The sequence below is a fragment of the Oncorhynchus clarkii genome, chromosome 11 (assembly GCF_045791955.1).
Source record: "Oncorhynchus clarkii lewisi isolate Uvic-CL-2024 chromosome 11, UVic_Ocla_1.0, whole genome shotgun sequence".
NCBI classification, from domain to species: domain Eukaryota; kingdom Metazoa; phylum Chordata; class Actinopteri; order Salmoniformes; family Salmonidae; genus Oncorhynchus; species Oncorhynchus clarkii.
This window is the reverse complement of record NC_092157.1, coordinates 19,679,432-19,697,650: the sequence shown is the minus strand read 5'-3', so window position 1 is coordinate 19,697,650 and position 18,219 is coordinate 19,679,432. Positions and strand designations below refer to the sequence as shown.

The window sequence follows — 18,219 nt, the reverse complement described above, 5'->3', positions numbered from 1 at the left end:
TGCGTTTTGCATCACATGATGCTGCGTTTTGCAACATACCTGCTGTATTTTTGTATTTTGAAAGTTATATACAGTATATATTGAAAACTTGATTGCTGACATGTAAAACATTTTAGACTATCTCAACAATTAACTAATGAAACAAATACCCAAAGATAGTTTTTGGCTGGAATTTTCCTTTAACTGAAGGGCTGAACTATGATGCATGATTATTTAACTCAACAAAATAACCCATATTTGGATAGGCCAATATAATGTCTTTACTATTATTGTTGTTTTTGTAATTATTATTATTATTATTGTTACTATTGTTGGGCTATTATAATTATTATTAGCAGCATATTATTTGTAGGTCTACAATATCTTTTTGAAATCCAAAAGGAAAATCGAATACTGAGTTCAATCCATCGGAACTGGGTTCCACCGCAAGCTTTGTTTTTCTCCGTTTCTCCAAAATTAAGTTTAACAGCTAAAATATATCAAGCTTCTCTTTCCCCGACGCGAGCCAATCAGGGGATATAACACACGTCAATGCGAACACGCGGAGAGCGGGGCTTGAGCCAGCCAACAGTTTCTGTCATTAACGGTGGGTAGGGAGGGATAGTGAGAGGAACAATCTCGGAACGTCAGAGAGAGAGAGAGGGAGAGAGAGAGAGAGAGAGAGAAAGAGAGGGAAATTGAGAGAGTGAGGGAAAGAGAGAGAAAGAAAGAGAGTGAGGGAGGGTGAGTGAGGATCATATTTAGGCTACTGCCGCTCTCCTGTCAAATAAGCGCTCCACTAAACAGATCAAAATGACTAGTCAGTTCGAAGAAGATATCCACGACCGGGGAGAATGTAAGAGTAAATCGCCCACTCTGCTCTCCTCCTATTGTATAGACAGTATTCTGGGCCGACCGAGCCCCTGTAAAGTCAGGCTGATAGGGGCGCAAAGTTTGACAGCTCTACCCGGGAGACAGGAGCACGACAAGCAGACCGAAGGTAAGACAACCCCGCTCATGAAAACATGGCTCTCCAACATGGGAAAGGGTTGCTGCATGCTCCAATGACATGTTTTGGTTGTTGAATATAGGCAATATAACGGTGTGTGTTTATAACATGATCATAAACCATCAACATAAAGCATTGGCTACAGCTGACTGCAGAATGGAAGTAAACATTTGCTAATAATGGTCCATCAGATTTAAAAGTGTCTGAGGTTGTGCATGCAATTGTAGACAGAAATAATACATTTTCAAGTTTATTCAAACATTCTCACTTTAAGAAATTGTGCATAACTTTGCATTGGACTATGCGCCTTGTTGCGCTTCGGTCTCCATTTGCTTTTCCTGCACTTACACATGTCTCGTCATCCTCTCCATACTTTTGACACCCTCACTATCGGCTCGACTAAAGATCCCCTATCTCTAGACACAGACATGCACCTTCCACCAAAGATGCGCCGGCTCTACGGACCAGGGGGGAAGTACCTGGACCACGGCCGGGGTTTAGTTCATGACATAGGGGAGAAATTGGACAAGGAGAGGCTCCTGGTGGACCAAGCCTGTGAGAGCCTCAAAATCATCCAGGCTCCACAGGTGAGCATCAGCCGGAGCAAATCGTACCGGGAGAACGCGTCCCTGATCCGGGGAGAGGGAGGCCAGAGTCCCACTGAAGGGCCGGAAGATGGGCCTGGACTAAGGCTGGGCGAGTTAGGGTCGATGAAGTTTGACGAGGACGCTGGAAAAGAGGAGGAGAGCTGCGGGGAGACGATGGGTCTCTCCCCGAAGGACGACGAGAGGGAGAGCCTCCACGCCGGGGATGGAGACGTGAGGGACGGCGAGGACAGCGTGTGTCTGTCGGCCGGCAGTGATTCGGAGGAAGGAATGCTAAAACGCAAGCAAAGAAGATACAGGACTACATTCACCAGCTATCAGCTGGAGGAGCTGGAGAGGGCTTTCCAGAAGACACACTACCCCGACGTCTTCACCAGGTACAGTATTGTCTACAGTTACAGCACAAACTCAGGTATTCATTCATATGCAACATCCCTAACATTAACGCCATGATTGTTGTAACACATGCAACAATGTCACCCAACCATGACAACATTTCGTTAAATGCACGTTTTGGATAGACGTTTCTATTTCACGTTACACTTTTTTCGTCTAAGCCTCATTAGTTGTATGCTACATAACGAACAACAAGTAGCAGTGTGCCTACTTTAGTAATAATAATAATCATAATAATAATAATGGAATAGTTGAAGTTGGAAAATATAACATTATTGTATCTTTACAGAGCCTGAGATACAACTACCAGAGGCAAACATATAACTCAGAATAATGTGAAAGAATGTCACAAATCTGCTATATCATACAATGGTGTATCAACTTTTATAAGATGAGGTCAAACATGCATAAGCCTTGTCATTTATGATGCCTATATTTTAATTGTGATGTCTGTGGTAACAACATTAAAACCCTTTATCGTCACTATTTATTTATGTAATAAATAGTAGGCCTAGAAAACAGTCCACTTTTTATCCACTTAGGTAATTCAACCCAGCTATAATTCGAGACTGGTGAGTTGACACCTACCATGTAGCCGAATCAGTGCCTTACATAAGGCAGAACAATAGCTTAAAGTGAGAGAACCAACCCGTTTTGTCACATTTACCTAATCTCATTGTTATCGGCGATATGGATATTATTCTCATATGGAAAATTAGCTGGTGGCAGCTCGTCCGTGCGCACTGCTGATCTATTCAACGAAATGTAGGTTTCTGAGCCTGCCCAAGCTCAAGAGTATAAAACGCACACACACACATACACCCACACACATGCACACACACGATGACGCGCACGTCAACTCTTTCTTTATTCATTCATTAGCTGAAGGTCTAGGCTACGCATCTCGAGAGAACAGAGAACGTGAAAACAGCATTTCACACAAATCATCTGTTCCTGAAAATTAAAGGCAAATAGTGTTTTTGGCAGTGTCAAATATTAAATCGCGTCTATTTTTTCATTTTTGTTAAGGCTACACATAGGCTACTAGCATATGATTCTATTTCAGACTCATTATGTTTTGCTCCACAATCACGTCATGGAATGCAACAGTTTTTCTTCTGACTGATGAATTGAGAGTAAGTCACTGCTAAGGCTGCTCTAAATAAAAAATTAAAATTAAAAATAAATGTTTAAATGTAACCTTTATTTAACTAGTCAAGTCAGTTAAGAACAAATTCTTATTTACAATGACGGCCTACCGGGGAACAGTGGGTTAATTGCCTTGTTCAGGGGAAGAACGACAGATATTTTTATCTTGTCAGACCGGGGATTCGATTCAGCAACCTTTCGGTTACTGACCCAACGCTCTAACCACTAGGCTACCTGCCTCTAGTTACGTTTTTTAAATTACATTTTTACATTTAAAAAAAAAAAAATTATACACGAGTAAGTCCTACTTCTTTTTTTGATGCAATAGACTACAAAATGTAGGCCTTTAAGGGAATTTCAAATGTAAGTATTTTTTTCAACCATTAATGAAAACCTAATATTATTGTAAAAACAAATGTATTCTAGCTAGGCCTATGTGTTTTCAGGACCCCACATGTAGAGTTGAATATTTAGATTTGAGATTAGATTTTTCTCATTAGCCTATTATCTTATTATAATTGTACTAGTACAGAATGGAATATTACTATGCATAATGAAATGTACAACAGGCTTCAGAATGTCAATTTTTTTCATGCGTGCAGCAGACAGACGGTTAGCCTATCACTTTCAGTAAGGTAAATCATCTGTAGAACACGTTCAAGATAAGGAATAGAAAATATGTTTTAAACGGGGATTTGGAAAATATTATTTAACAATGGCAACATGAGCCAAATAATAAATATGCTATTGTTGATCGATGTTTTTGTGCGTTTATTATTTCTAAGGCGAAATTGTGGTAATCAATTTGTGCATGTATAGACTTCTATTTCAGCCAAGCGCATGATGTCTTTGTAATAGTTTGGATGTCATTATTTCCAAATTCCACCATTATGTTGTTCCACTGACTCTAAAGAAAGCCATTGTATAAGGCAGCTATTATGGGGGAAAAAGACAGATTACAATACAATCACCCTGACAATTTTCCTCAAACCATCGTAAGGAAAATAGCATAAAGGACCGTCGTTTCTCTGTGGGTTTTCGGTGTCTAAAAAATAACTATTTTCTTGTATTGTTACCGGTGCGGGAGAGATAAAAAAAAAAACATTCGAGTTCTCGATCAAAAACGGTAACCTCTTTTCTTGCCTTTTCAGAGAAGAGCTTGCGATGCGGCTGGATCTGACCGAGGCGCGCGTCCAAGTAAGTGGCTTTTTAACGTTTTATTGCTGCAATTACGGCTGACTGTCGCTTTCAACTAAAATGGTTATATAATAACACTTAAACATTTCAAATAGGTTATTTAAATAAATAGGCTACCAAATTATAAACGAATATAAAGGCCAGTACCACTTAGGCTTAGTGTATGTAATGAAACAATTCCTATTTTATTATTATTATTAGGCCTTTGTCTTGTTATAATAATCAAAAACGTCAAATGCATATTTATACAATGTAGGCCTAACATAATTTCCAAGCATCTTCAGATTTACACCTTCATAGAATCATCATTTTACTAAGTCTATAATTATTTGTATTTCCCAATATTCCTACGTTATTTGCTGTTTTTTTGTGTTGACATGACGCATACAATAAAGTTGGCACAAGTTCAGGCCTTTAGCAGTAGCCTATGGATAAAAGTCTTTATGAGGGTCTGAGTGATTTACTACCCTGAAATGTGTTAAATGACCCCAATCGCTGTGTAGCGAAGCTCCATCCTGTTATTGGAAGTTATTACATGCACCGAGGGACGTTTTAACGGTAATTAAGCGGACGCGGACGATTCATAAAAGCGCACTTAGTCCAAGAGCAAACACGAGCTATTCTCAGGGAGAAAATGGTGTTTGAATTACCATCGCCGGAACGAGAGAGAGAGAGAGGAGGTGTATGAGGTGGAGAGGGAGGAAGAGAGAGAGGGAGGGGGAGATGGAGATGGAGAGAAAGAGAGGAGAGGGGAGGGGGAGAAAGGGGTGGCTGCAGAATAATGCTATTTGATTTCTCATTTTGTGATTGCAATAGAGCCGCATTGATCCGATGCTTTGCACTTGGAGCGAATGAGGGACCATTAAAGGTGTTTGCTCCCCCCCCCCCCCAATCTCCTCTCCTCTCCTATCTCTCCATAGAGAGCGTGGCTTGCATGTATTAGCCCAGGGCTCATAACCAAAGAGACAGTTCAAACACAGCGATGCTCCACCCGGGGTTACGGCCGGTATAAAACAACAGATGTCCCTTCGCCGGACCGTAGGTGAACAAATCACTTAACGGGCGCCATCGGGAGGTGATAAAACTCGTACATTCCCGAGGGGCCGTGTAATGCTAAACAGCTTCCAACGGAATAGTGTGTGTGTGTGTGCGCGCAGGGCTAATATCGTTCACTTTCTCTTACTGTTGACATTTTCTTCCATTGTTAGAGCCCCTGTTTCAGCAGCGCAATAGGCAGGGGGGGGGGGGGGGGGCGTGGGAAAGTTAAATACCCTTTGGAAATGACTTGTTCAACATTTTGAAGAATTTAATTTAAAGCGCATTAATTGTTATTGGACTCTGTTCAGCTGCTATTCTCCCCATCTTTTGTTAACACGGTTCTTAATTACGGCGCGCCACACCGATCTCAGTCTATCAGTCAGACGGCAGGGGGAACTGATTTTAATTAGCTAACTTTAGACTAACGGACCATGAGGGAGCGCGGGTTTTAGTGCTTGTGTAATTACCGCTGACTTTCTGCCTGTTTGTCACCTCATGAACCAGAGCGATGGGATCTTCCGTTTACACAGGAGCTTGTGCTCGAGCAGGTTCGATGTGGCACAGCAAGGATTTCCCGGTCTTCCAAATATAGGCAGCTGCCTAAATAACCTTGTCACCTTATATCGCTCCAAAGTTGTTCATGTTTCTCAATATCAATTTGTAGGAAGCCAGCATAGGCAGACACCTTTGTTTTATTCTGCTAAAATGTATCTATTCACTCAATCTAATAAACCTATACAAAATTAAATGTTAGCTAACCTCTGACCTTTCTCCCACTCTCTCTCTCTATAGGTATGGTTTCAGAATCGTCGTGCTAAGTGGCGTAAGCGTGAAAAGGCAGGTGTCCAGACGCACCCCTCTGGACTCCCTTTCCCTGGCCCCCTGTCAGCCGCCCACCCCCTCAGCCACTACCTGGATGGGGGTCCCTTTCCCCCACACCCTCACCCTGTCCTAGAGTCTGCCTGGACAGCTGCTGCTGCTGCAGCAGCTGCATTTCCTGGTCTAGCTCATCCCCATAGCAACCACTCAGGCCAGCACCTAGGGACACCGCTGGGCCTCGGAACATTCCTGGGTACAGCCGCTATGTTCCGTCACCCCGCCTTCATGGGACCCACCTTCGGCAGGTGAGACAATAGGTACCTCTACTTTCATAAACTTGTATACTTAACACCTGTACTGGACCCTATAACACCACCTCACACCTGTACTGTACCTATAACACCACCTCACTGCTGTACCCTATAACACCTGTACTGTACCCTATAACACCATCTCACACCTGTACTGTACCCTATAACACCACCTCACTACTGTACCCTATAACACCATCTCACACCTATACTGTACCCTATAACACCATCTCACACCTGTACTGTACCCTATAACACCACCTCAAAACCTGTACTGTACCCTATAACACCACCTCACACCTGTACTGTACCCTATAACACCACGTCACTACTGTACCCTATAACACCATCTCACACCTGTACTGTACCCTATAACACCATCTCACACCTGTACTGTATCCTATAATACCACCTCACACCTGTACTGTACCCTATAAAACCACCTCACACCTGTACCCTATAACACCACCTCACTACTGTACCCTATAACACCATCTCACACCTGTACTGTATCCTATAACACCACCTCACACCTGTACCCTATAACACCACCTCACTACTGTACCCAATAACACCACCTCAGACCTGTACTGTATCCTATAACACCACCTCACACCTGTACTGTACCCTATAACTCCACCTCACTACTGTACCCTATAACACCATCTCACACCTGTACCCTATAACACCATCTCACACCTGTACTGTACCCTATAACACCATCTCACACCTGTACTGTACCCTATAACACCACCTCACACCTGTACTGTATCCTATAATACCACCTCACACCTTTACTGTACCCTATAACACCACCTCACTACTGTACCCTATAACACCATCTCACACCTGTACTGTACCCTATAACACCACCTCACACCTGTACTGTATCCTATAATACCACCTCACAGCTGTACTGAACCCTATAACACCACCTCACACCTGTACCCTATAACAGCACCTCACTACTGTACCCTATAACACCACCTCACTACTGTACCCTATAACACCACCTCACACCTGTACTGTATCCTATAACACCACCTCACACCTGTACTGTAACCTATAACACCACCTCACTACTGTACCCTATAACACCATCTCACACCTGTACTGTATCCTATAACACCACCTCACACCTGTACTGTACCCTATAACACCACCTCACTACTGTACCCTATAACATCATCTCACACCTGTACTGTACCCTATAACACCATCTCACACCTGTACTGTACCCTATAACACAATCTCACACCTGTAATGTACCCTATAACACCATCTCACACCTGTACTGTATCCTATAACACCACCTCACACCAGTACCCTATAACACCACCTCATTACTGTACTGTACCCTATAACACCACCTCACACCTGTACTGTATAACACCACCTCACTCCTGTACTGTACCCTATATAACCACCTCACACCTGTACCCTATAACACCATCTCACACCTGTACTGTACCCTATAACACCACCTCACTACTGTACCCTATAACACCATCTCACACCTGTACTGTATCCTATAACACCACCTCACACCTGTACTGTATCCTATAACATCATCTCACACCTATACTGTACCCTATAACACCACCTCACTACTGTACCCTATAACACAATCTCACACCTGTATCCTATAACACCATCTCACACGTGCACTGTACCCTATAACACCACCTCACACCTGTACTGTACCCTATAACACAATCTCACACCTGTACTGTATTTTATAACACCACCTAACTACTGTACCCTATAAAGCCACCTCAATTCAGTATCCTATAACACCACCTCACTACTGTACTGTATCCTATAACACCACCTCACACCTGTACTGTACCCTATAACACCACCTCACTACAGTATCCTATAACACCACCTCACACCTGTACTGTATCCTATAACACCATCTCACGCATGTACTGTACCCTATGACACCACCTCACTACTGTACCCTATAACAACACCTCACTACTGTATCCTATAACACCACCTCACACATGTACTGTACCCTATAACACCACCTCACTACTGTACCCTATAACACCATCTCACACCTGTACTGTATCCTATAACACCACCTCACACCTGTACTGTACCCTATAACACCACCTCACTCCTGTACTGTACCCCATAACACCATCTCACACCTGTACTGTACCCTATAACACCACCTCACACCTGTGCTGAACCCTATAACACCACCTCACACCTGTACTGTATCCTATAACACCATCTCACACCTGTACTGTACCCTATAACACCACCTCACTACTGTACCATATAACACCACCTCACTACTGTATCCTATAACACCACCTCACACCTGTACTGTACCCTATAACACCACCTCACTACTGTACCCTATAACACCATCTCACACCTGTACTGTATCCTATAACACAACCACACCTGTACTGAACCCTATAACACCACCTCACACCTGTACTGTATCCTATAACACCATTTCACACCTGTACTGTATTCTATAACACCACCTCACTACTGTACACTATAACACCATCTCACACCTGTACTGTATACTATAACACCACCTCACAAATGTACCCTATAACACCACCTCACTACTCTACCCTATAACACCATCTCACACCTGTACTGTATTCTATAACACCACCTCACTACTGTACCCTATAACACCATCTCACACCTGTACTGTACCCTATAACACCATCTCACACCTGTACTGTACCCTATAACACCACCTCACTACTGTACCCTATAACACCATCTCACACCTGTATCCTATAACACCATCTCACACCTGTACTGTAGTACAGTGGTTAGGTGGTGTTATAGGATACAGTACAGGTGTGAGATTGTGTTATAGGGTACAGTAGTGAGGTGGTGTTATAGAATACAGTACAGGTGTGAGATGGTGTTATAGGGTAGAGTAGTGAGGTGGTGTTATAGGGTACATTTGTGAGGTGGTGTTATAGTATACAGTACAGGTGTATCCTATAACACCACCTCACACCTGTACTGTACCCTATAACACCACCTCACTACTGTACCCTATAACATCATCTCACACCTGTACTGTACCCTATAACACCATCTCACACCTGTACTGTACCCTATAACACAATCTCACACCTGTAATGTACCCTATAACACCATCTCACACCTGTACTGTATCCTATAACACCACCTCACACCAGTACCCTATAACACCACCTCATTACTGTACTGTACCCTATAACACCACCTCACACCTGTACTGTATAACACCACCTCACTCCTGTACTGTACCCTATATAACCACCTCACACCTGTACCCTATAACACCATCTCACACCTGTACTGTACCCTATAACACCACCTCACTACTGTACCCTATAACACCATCTCACACCTGTACTGTATCCTATAACACCACCTCACACCTGTACTGTATCCTATAACATCATCTCACACCTATACTGTACCCTATAACACCACCTCACTACTGTACCCTATAACACAATCTCACACCTGTATCCTATAACACCATCTCACACGTGCACTGTACCCTATAACACCACCTCACACCTGTACTGTACCCTATAACACAATCTCACACCTGTACTGTATTTTATAACACCACCTAACTACTGTACCCTATAAAGCCACCTCAATTCAGTATCCTATAACACCACCTCACTACTGTACTGTATCCTATAACACCACCTCACACCTGTACTGTACCCTATAACACCACCTCACTACAGTATCCTATAACACCACCTCACACCTGTACTGTATCCTATAACACCATCTCACGCATGTACTGTACCCTATGACACCACCTCACTACTGTACCCTATAACAACACCTCACTACTGTATCCTATAACACCACCTCACACATGTACTGTACCCTATAACACCACCTCACTACTGTACCCTATAACACCATCTCACACCTGTACTGTATCCTATAACACCACCTCACACCTGTACTGTACCCTATAACACCACCTCACTCCTGTACTGTACCCCATAACACCATCTCACACCTGTACTGTACCCTATAACACCACCTCACACCTGTGCTGAACCCTATAACACCACCTCACACCTGTACTGTATCCTATAACACCATCTCACACCTGTACTGTACCCTATAACACCACCTCACTACTGTACCATATAACACCACCTCACTACTGTATCCTATAACACCACCTCACACCTGTACTGTACCCTATAACACCACCTCACTACTGTACCCTATAACACCATCTCACACCTGTACTGTATCCTATAACACAACCACACCTGTACTGAACCCTATAACACCACCTCACACCTGTACTGTATCCTATAACACCATTTCACACCTGTACTGTATTCTATAACACCACCTCACTACTGTACACTATAACACCATCTCACACCTGTACTGTATACTATAACACCACCTCACAAATGTACCCTATAACACCACCTCACTACTCTACCCTATAACACCATCTCACACCTGTACTGTATTCTATAACACCACCTCACTACTGTACCCTATAACACCATCTCACACCTGTACTGTACCCTATAACACCATCTCACACCTGTACTGTACCCTATAACACCACCTCACTACTGTACCCTATAACACCATCTCACACCTGTATCCTATAACACCATCTCACACCTGTACTGTACCCTATAACACCATCTCACACCTGTACTGTATCCTATAACACCACCTCACACCTGTACTGTACCCTATAACACCACCTCACTACTGTACTGTACCCCATAACACCATCTCACACCTGTACTGTACCCTATAACACCACCTCACACCTGTACTGAACCCTATAACACCACCAAACACCTGTACTGTATCCTATAACACCATCTCACACCTGTACTGTACCCTATAACACCACCTCACTACTGTACCCTATAACACCACCTCACTACTGTATCCTATAACACCACCTCACACCTGTACTGTACCCTAAAACACCACCTCACTACTGTACCCTATAACACCATCTCACACCTGTACTGTATCCTATAACACAACCACACCTGTACTGAACCCTATAACACCACCTCACACCTGTACTGTATCCTATAACACCATTTCACACCTGTACTGTATTCTATAACACCACCTCACTACTGTACACTATAACACCATCTCACACCTGTACTGTACCCTATAACACCACCTCACTACTGTACCCTATAACACCATCTCACACCTTTATCCTATAACACCATCTCACACCTGTACTGTACCCTAATAACACCACCTCACACCTGTACTGTACCCTATAACACAATCTCACACCTGTACTGTATCCTATAACACCACCTAACCACTGTACCCTATAACACCACCTCAATACAGTATCCTATAACACCACCTCACACCAGTACTGTATCCTATAACATCACCTCAATACTGTACCCTATAACACAATCTCACACCTGTACTGTATACTATAACACCACCTAACTACTGTACCCTATAACACCACCTCAATACAGTATCCTATAACACCACCTCACACCTGTACTTTATCCTATAACACCATCTCATGCCTGTACTGTACCCTATGACACCACCTCACTACTGTACCCTATAACACCACCTCACACCTGTACTGTATCCTATAACACCATCTCACACCTGTACTGTACCCTATAACACCATCTCACACCTGTACTGTACCCTATAACACCACTTCACTACTGTATCCTATAACACCACCTCACACCTGTACTGTACCCTATAACACCATCTCACACCTGTACTGTACCCTATAACACCATCTCACACCTGTACTGTACCCTATAACACCACTTCACTACTGTACCCTATAACACCACCTCACTACTCTACCCTATAACACCACTTCACTACTGTATCTTATAACACCATCTCACACCTGTACTGTATAACACCATCTCACACCTGTACTGTATCCTATAACACCACCTCACACCTGTACTGTATCCTATAACACCACCTCACACCTGTAATGTACCCTATAACACCACCTCACTACTGTACCCTATAACACCATCTCACACCTGTACTGTATCCTATAACACCACCTCACTACTGTACCCTATAACACCACCTCACACCTGTACTGCACCCTATAACACCACCTCACTACTGTACTGTACCCCATAACACCATCTCACACCTGTACTGTACCCTATAACACCACCTCACTACTGTACCCTATAACACCACCTCACACCTGTACTGTACCCTATAACACCATCTCACACCTGTACTGTACCCTATAACACCATCTCACACCTGTACTGTACCATATAACACCATCTCACACCTGTACTTTACCCTATAACACCACCTCACTAGTGTACCCTATAACACCATCTCACACCTATATTGTACCCTATAACACCACCTCACACCTGTACTGTACCCTATAACACCACCTCACTACTGTACCCTATAACACCACCTCACTACAGTATCCTATAACACCACCTCACACCTGTAATGTATCCTATAACACCACCTCACACCTGTACTGTACCCTATAACACCACCTCACTACTGTACCCTATAACACCACCTCACTACAGTATCCTATAACACCACCTCGCACCTGTACTGTATCCTATAACACCACCTCACACCTGTACTGTACCCTATAACACCACCTCACTACTGTACCCTATAACACCACCTCACTACTGAACCCTATAACACCACCTCACACCTGTACTGTATCCTATAACACCATCTCACACCTGTACTGTATCCTATAACACCATCTCACACCTGTACTGTATCCTATAACACCACCTCACACCTGTACTGTACCCTATAAAACCACCTCACTACTGTACTGTACCCCATAACACCATCTCACACCTGTACTGTACCCTATAACACCACCTCACACCTGTACTGTATCCTATAACACCACCTCACTACTGTATCCTATAACACCACCTCTCACCTGTACTGTACCCTATAACACCACCTCACACCTGTACTGTACCCTATAACACACCTCACACCTGTACTGTACCCTATAACACCATCTCACATCTGTACTGTAGCCTATAACACAACCCCACACCTGTACTGTACTCTATAACACCACCTCACTACTGTACCCTATAACACCATCTTAAACCTGTACTGTACACTATAACACCACCTCACTACTGTACCCTATAACACCACCTCACTACTCTACCCTATAACACCACCTCACACTTGTACTGTACCCTATAACACCACCTCACACTTGTACTGTACCCTATAACACCATCTCACACCTATACTGTACCCTATAACACCATCTCACACCTATACTGTACCCTATAACACAATCTCACACCTGTACTGTATCCTATAACACCACCTCACTACTGTACCCTATAACACCACCTCACTACTGTACCCTATAACACCACCTCACTACAGTATCCTATAACAACACCTCACACCTGTACTGTACCCTATAACACCACCTCACTACTGTACCCTATAACACCACCTCACACCTGTACTGTATCCAATAACACCATCTCACACCTGTACTGTACCCTATAACACCACCTCACTACTGTACCCTATAACACCACCTCACACCTGTACTGTATCCTATAACACCATCTCACACCTGTACTGTACCCTATAACACCATCTCACACCTGTACTGTACCCTATAACACCACTTCACTACTGTATCCTATAACACCACCTCACACCTGTACTGTACCCTATAACACCATCTCACACCTGTACTGTACCCTATAACACCATCTCACACCTGTACTGTACCCTATAACACCACTTCACTACTGTACCCTATAACACCACCTCACTACTCTACCCTATAACACCACTTCACTACTGTATCCTATAACACCATCTCACACCTGTACTGTATAACACCATCTCACACCTGTACTGTATCCTATAACACCACCTCACACCTGTACTGTATCCTATAACACCACCTCACACCTGTAATGTACCCTATAACACCACCTCACTACTGTACCCTATAACACCATCTCACACCTGTACTGTATCCTATAACACCACCTCACTACTGTATCCTATAACACCACCTCACACCTGTAATGTACCCTATAACACCACCTCACTACTGTACCCCATAACACCATCTCACACATGTACTGTACCCTATAACACCACCTCACTACTGTACCCTATAACACCACCTCACACCTGTACTGTACCCTATAACACCATCTCACACCTGTACTGTACCCTATAACACCATCTCACACCTGTACTGTACCATATAACACCATCTCACACCTGTACTTTACCCTATAACACCACCTCACTAGTGTACCCTATAACACCATCTCACACCTATATTGTACCCTATAACACCACCTCACACCTGTACTGTACCCTATAACACCACCTCACTACTGTACCCTATAACACCACCTCACTACAGTATCCTATAACACCACCTCACACCTGTACTGTATCCTATAACACCACCTCACACCTGTACTGTACCCTATAACACCACCTCACTACTGTACCCTATAACACCACCTCACTACTGTACCCTATAACACCACCTCACTACAGTATCCTATAACACCACCTCACACCTGTACTGTATCCTATAACACCACCTCACACCTGTACTGTACCCTATAACACCACCTCACTACTGTACCCTATAACACCACCGCACTACTGAACCCTATAACACCACCTCACACCTGTACTGTATCCTATAACACCATCTCACACCTGTACTGTATCCTATAACACCATCTCACACCTGTACTGTACCCCATAACACCACCTCACACCTGTACTGTACCCTATAACACCACCTCACACCTGTACTGTACCCTATAACACCACCTCACTACTGTACCCTATAACACCATCTCACACCTGTACTGTATCCTATAACACCACCTCACACCTGTACTGTACCCTATAACACCATCTCACACCTGTACTGTACCCTATAACACACCTCACACCTGTACTGTACCCTATAACACCATCTCACACCTGTACTGCATCCTATAACACCACCTCACACCTGTACTGTATCCTATAACACCACCTCACACCTGTACTGTACCCTATAACACCATCTCACATCTGTACTGTAGCCTATAACACCACCCCACACCTGTACTGTACTCTATAACACCACCTCACTACTGTACCCTATAACACCATCTCACACCTGTACTGTACACTATAACACCACCTCACTACTGTACCCTATAACACCACCTCACACTTGTACTGTACCCTATAATGCCACCTCACATCTGTACTGTACCCTATAACACCACCTCACTAGTGTACCCTATAACACCATCTCACACCTATATTGTACCCTATAACACCATCTCACACCTATACTGTACCCTATAACACAATCTCACACCTGTACTGTATCCTATAACACCACCTCACTACTGTACCCTATAACACCACCTCACACCTGTACTGTATCCTATAACACCATCTCACACCTGTACTGTACCCTATAACACCACCTCACTACTGTACCCTATAACACCACCTCACTACAGTATCCTATAACACCACCTCACACCTGTACTGTATCCTATAACACCATCTCACACCTGTACTGTACCCTATAACACCACCTCACTACTGTACCCTATAACACCACCTCACTACTGTACCCTATAACACCATCTCACACCTGTACTGTATCCTATAACACAACCTCACACCTGTACTGTACCCTATAACACCACCTCACTACTGTACTGTACCCTATAACATCACCTCACTACTGTATCCTATAACACCACCTCACACCTGTACTGTACCCTATAACACCACCCCAAACCTGCACTGTACCCTATAACACCACCCCAAACCTGTACTGTACCCTATAACACCACCCCAAACCTGTACTGTACCCTATAACACCACCTCACTACTGTACCCTATAACACCATCTCACACCTGTACTGTACCCCGTAACACCACCTCACACCTGTACCCTATAACACCACCTCACACCTGTACTGTACCCTATAATACCACCTCACACCTGTACTGTACCCTATAACACCACCTCACTACTGTACCCTATAACACCATCTCACACCTATATTGTACCCTATAACACCACCTCACACCTGTACTGTACCCTATAACCATCTCACACCTGTACTGTATCCTATAACACCACCTCACACCTGTACTGTACCCTATAACACCACCTCACACCTGTACTGTACCCTATAACACCACCTCACTGCTGTATCCTATAACACCACCTCACACATGTACTGTATCTGGTAACACCACCTCACACCTGTACTGTACCCTATAACACCATCTCTCACCTGTACTGTATCCTATAACACCACCTCACACCTGTACTGTACCCAATAACACCACCTCACTACTGTATCCTATAACACCACCTCACACCTGTACTGTACCCTATAACACCACCTCACTACTGTACCCTATAACACCAGCTCACACCTGTACTGTACCCTATAACACCATCTCACACCTGTGCTGTATCCTATAACACCACCTCACACCTGTATTGTACCCTATAATACCACCTCACACCTGTACTGTACCCTATAACACCACCTCACTCCTGTACTGTACCCTATAACACCACCTCACTCCTGTACTGTACCCTATAACACCACCTCACTCCCGTACTGTACCCTATAACACCACCTCACATCTGTACTGTACCCTATAACCCCATCTCACACCTGTACTGTATCCTATAACACCATCTCACACCTATACTGTATCCCATAACACCCCCTTACACTGGTGACCAACAGCATCCATCATCCTGGGTACTATTACGTAGACAGAGCAGGCCCCCCTGACCTCTACCTTTGTTGGTCTCAGTAGGATGTTAGTTTTCAGCCCTGTTTTTCAGACTGTTGCTTGGGGTGTTTTGCTCATGAGACTATGTTGGTGTGCATTCATGTCAGTGTTGATAGTAATTAGCTGACAGTGTGATGCTGACAACCAAGCTGTTAGCGGAGGTGCCAAAACAGACACACACTCCAAACACATGGCATGTATCTCAATAATCTAAAGTGGCTTCCTCTTCTTATATCCTTTTTTTCTGCACTGGTGTAAAAATGCTGGTGATTGCAAATACCTGGAGAAGCCATTTACATTCTGGTCTAACACTCTCTTCTTTCTCCCATCCCTTCATCGGTCATCCCTGCTTCTCTTTCAGGCTCTTCTCCAGTATGGGCCCTCTGACCAGTGCTTCCACCGCCGCTGCACTCCTCCGCCAGCCTGCCCCGCCCGTCGAGACTCCCTCCATCCCTCCGCCAGTCCTCTCCGAACCTTCTTCCTCCTCTCCCTCCTCCTTAGCTGCAGCGGATCGCAGGGCCTCCAGTATTGCAGCTCTGAGGCTGAAGGCTAAAGAGCACTCTGCTCAGATCACCCAGCTCAACATCCTGCCCAGCGGAGCTCCTGGGAAGGAGGTGTGCTGAACAGCTGTTACCCCACCCAGCACTCTCTTTCCTAAGCTTCTGTCCATCCCCTGTCCCCTCTCCACCTCTCATATCCCTGCAGATCTGGGAAAAGAGTGGTGAATGGATCCAACCCTGACCCCTGATCTCTGTCTCCTAAACCCTGATCTTCTCTGGGTTGAAGACTCCTTTCCCAACAGCCCCCCCCCCCTTCCCCATACCTCTTACCC

At 44.1% G+C, this 18,219-nt stretch overlaps 1 protein-coding gene across 2 annotated transcripts; it reads left to right on the top strand.

Moving 5' to 3' along the window:
• Nucleotides 1-624: 624 nt before the first annotated feature.
• On the top strand, nt 625-18,010 carry LOC139420668 (aristaless related homeobox a). 2 transcript variants are annotated; one of them, XM_071170885.1, is made up of 5 exons: nt 625-979; nt 1,409-1,970; nt 4,290-4,335; nt 6,166-6,497; nt 17,749-18,010. In XM_071170885.1, the coding sequence occupies exons 1-5, from the start codon at nt 793-795 to the stop codon at nt 18,008-18,010; spliced, it is 1,389 nt and encodes a 462-aa protein (XP_071026986.1). In that variant the 5' UTR covers nt 625-792. The 2 variants fall into 2 exon arrangements, with proteins under 2 accessions (XP_071026986.1, XP_071026987.1); XM_071170886.1 differs by lacking the exon at nt 17,749-18,010 and having other exon boundaries at nt 1,394-1,970; nt 6,166-6,501.
• Nucleotides 18,011-18,219: the final 209 nt, after the last annotated feature.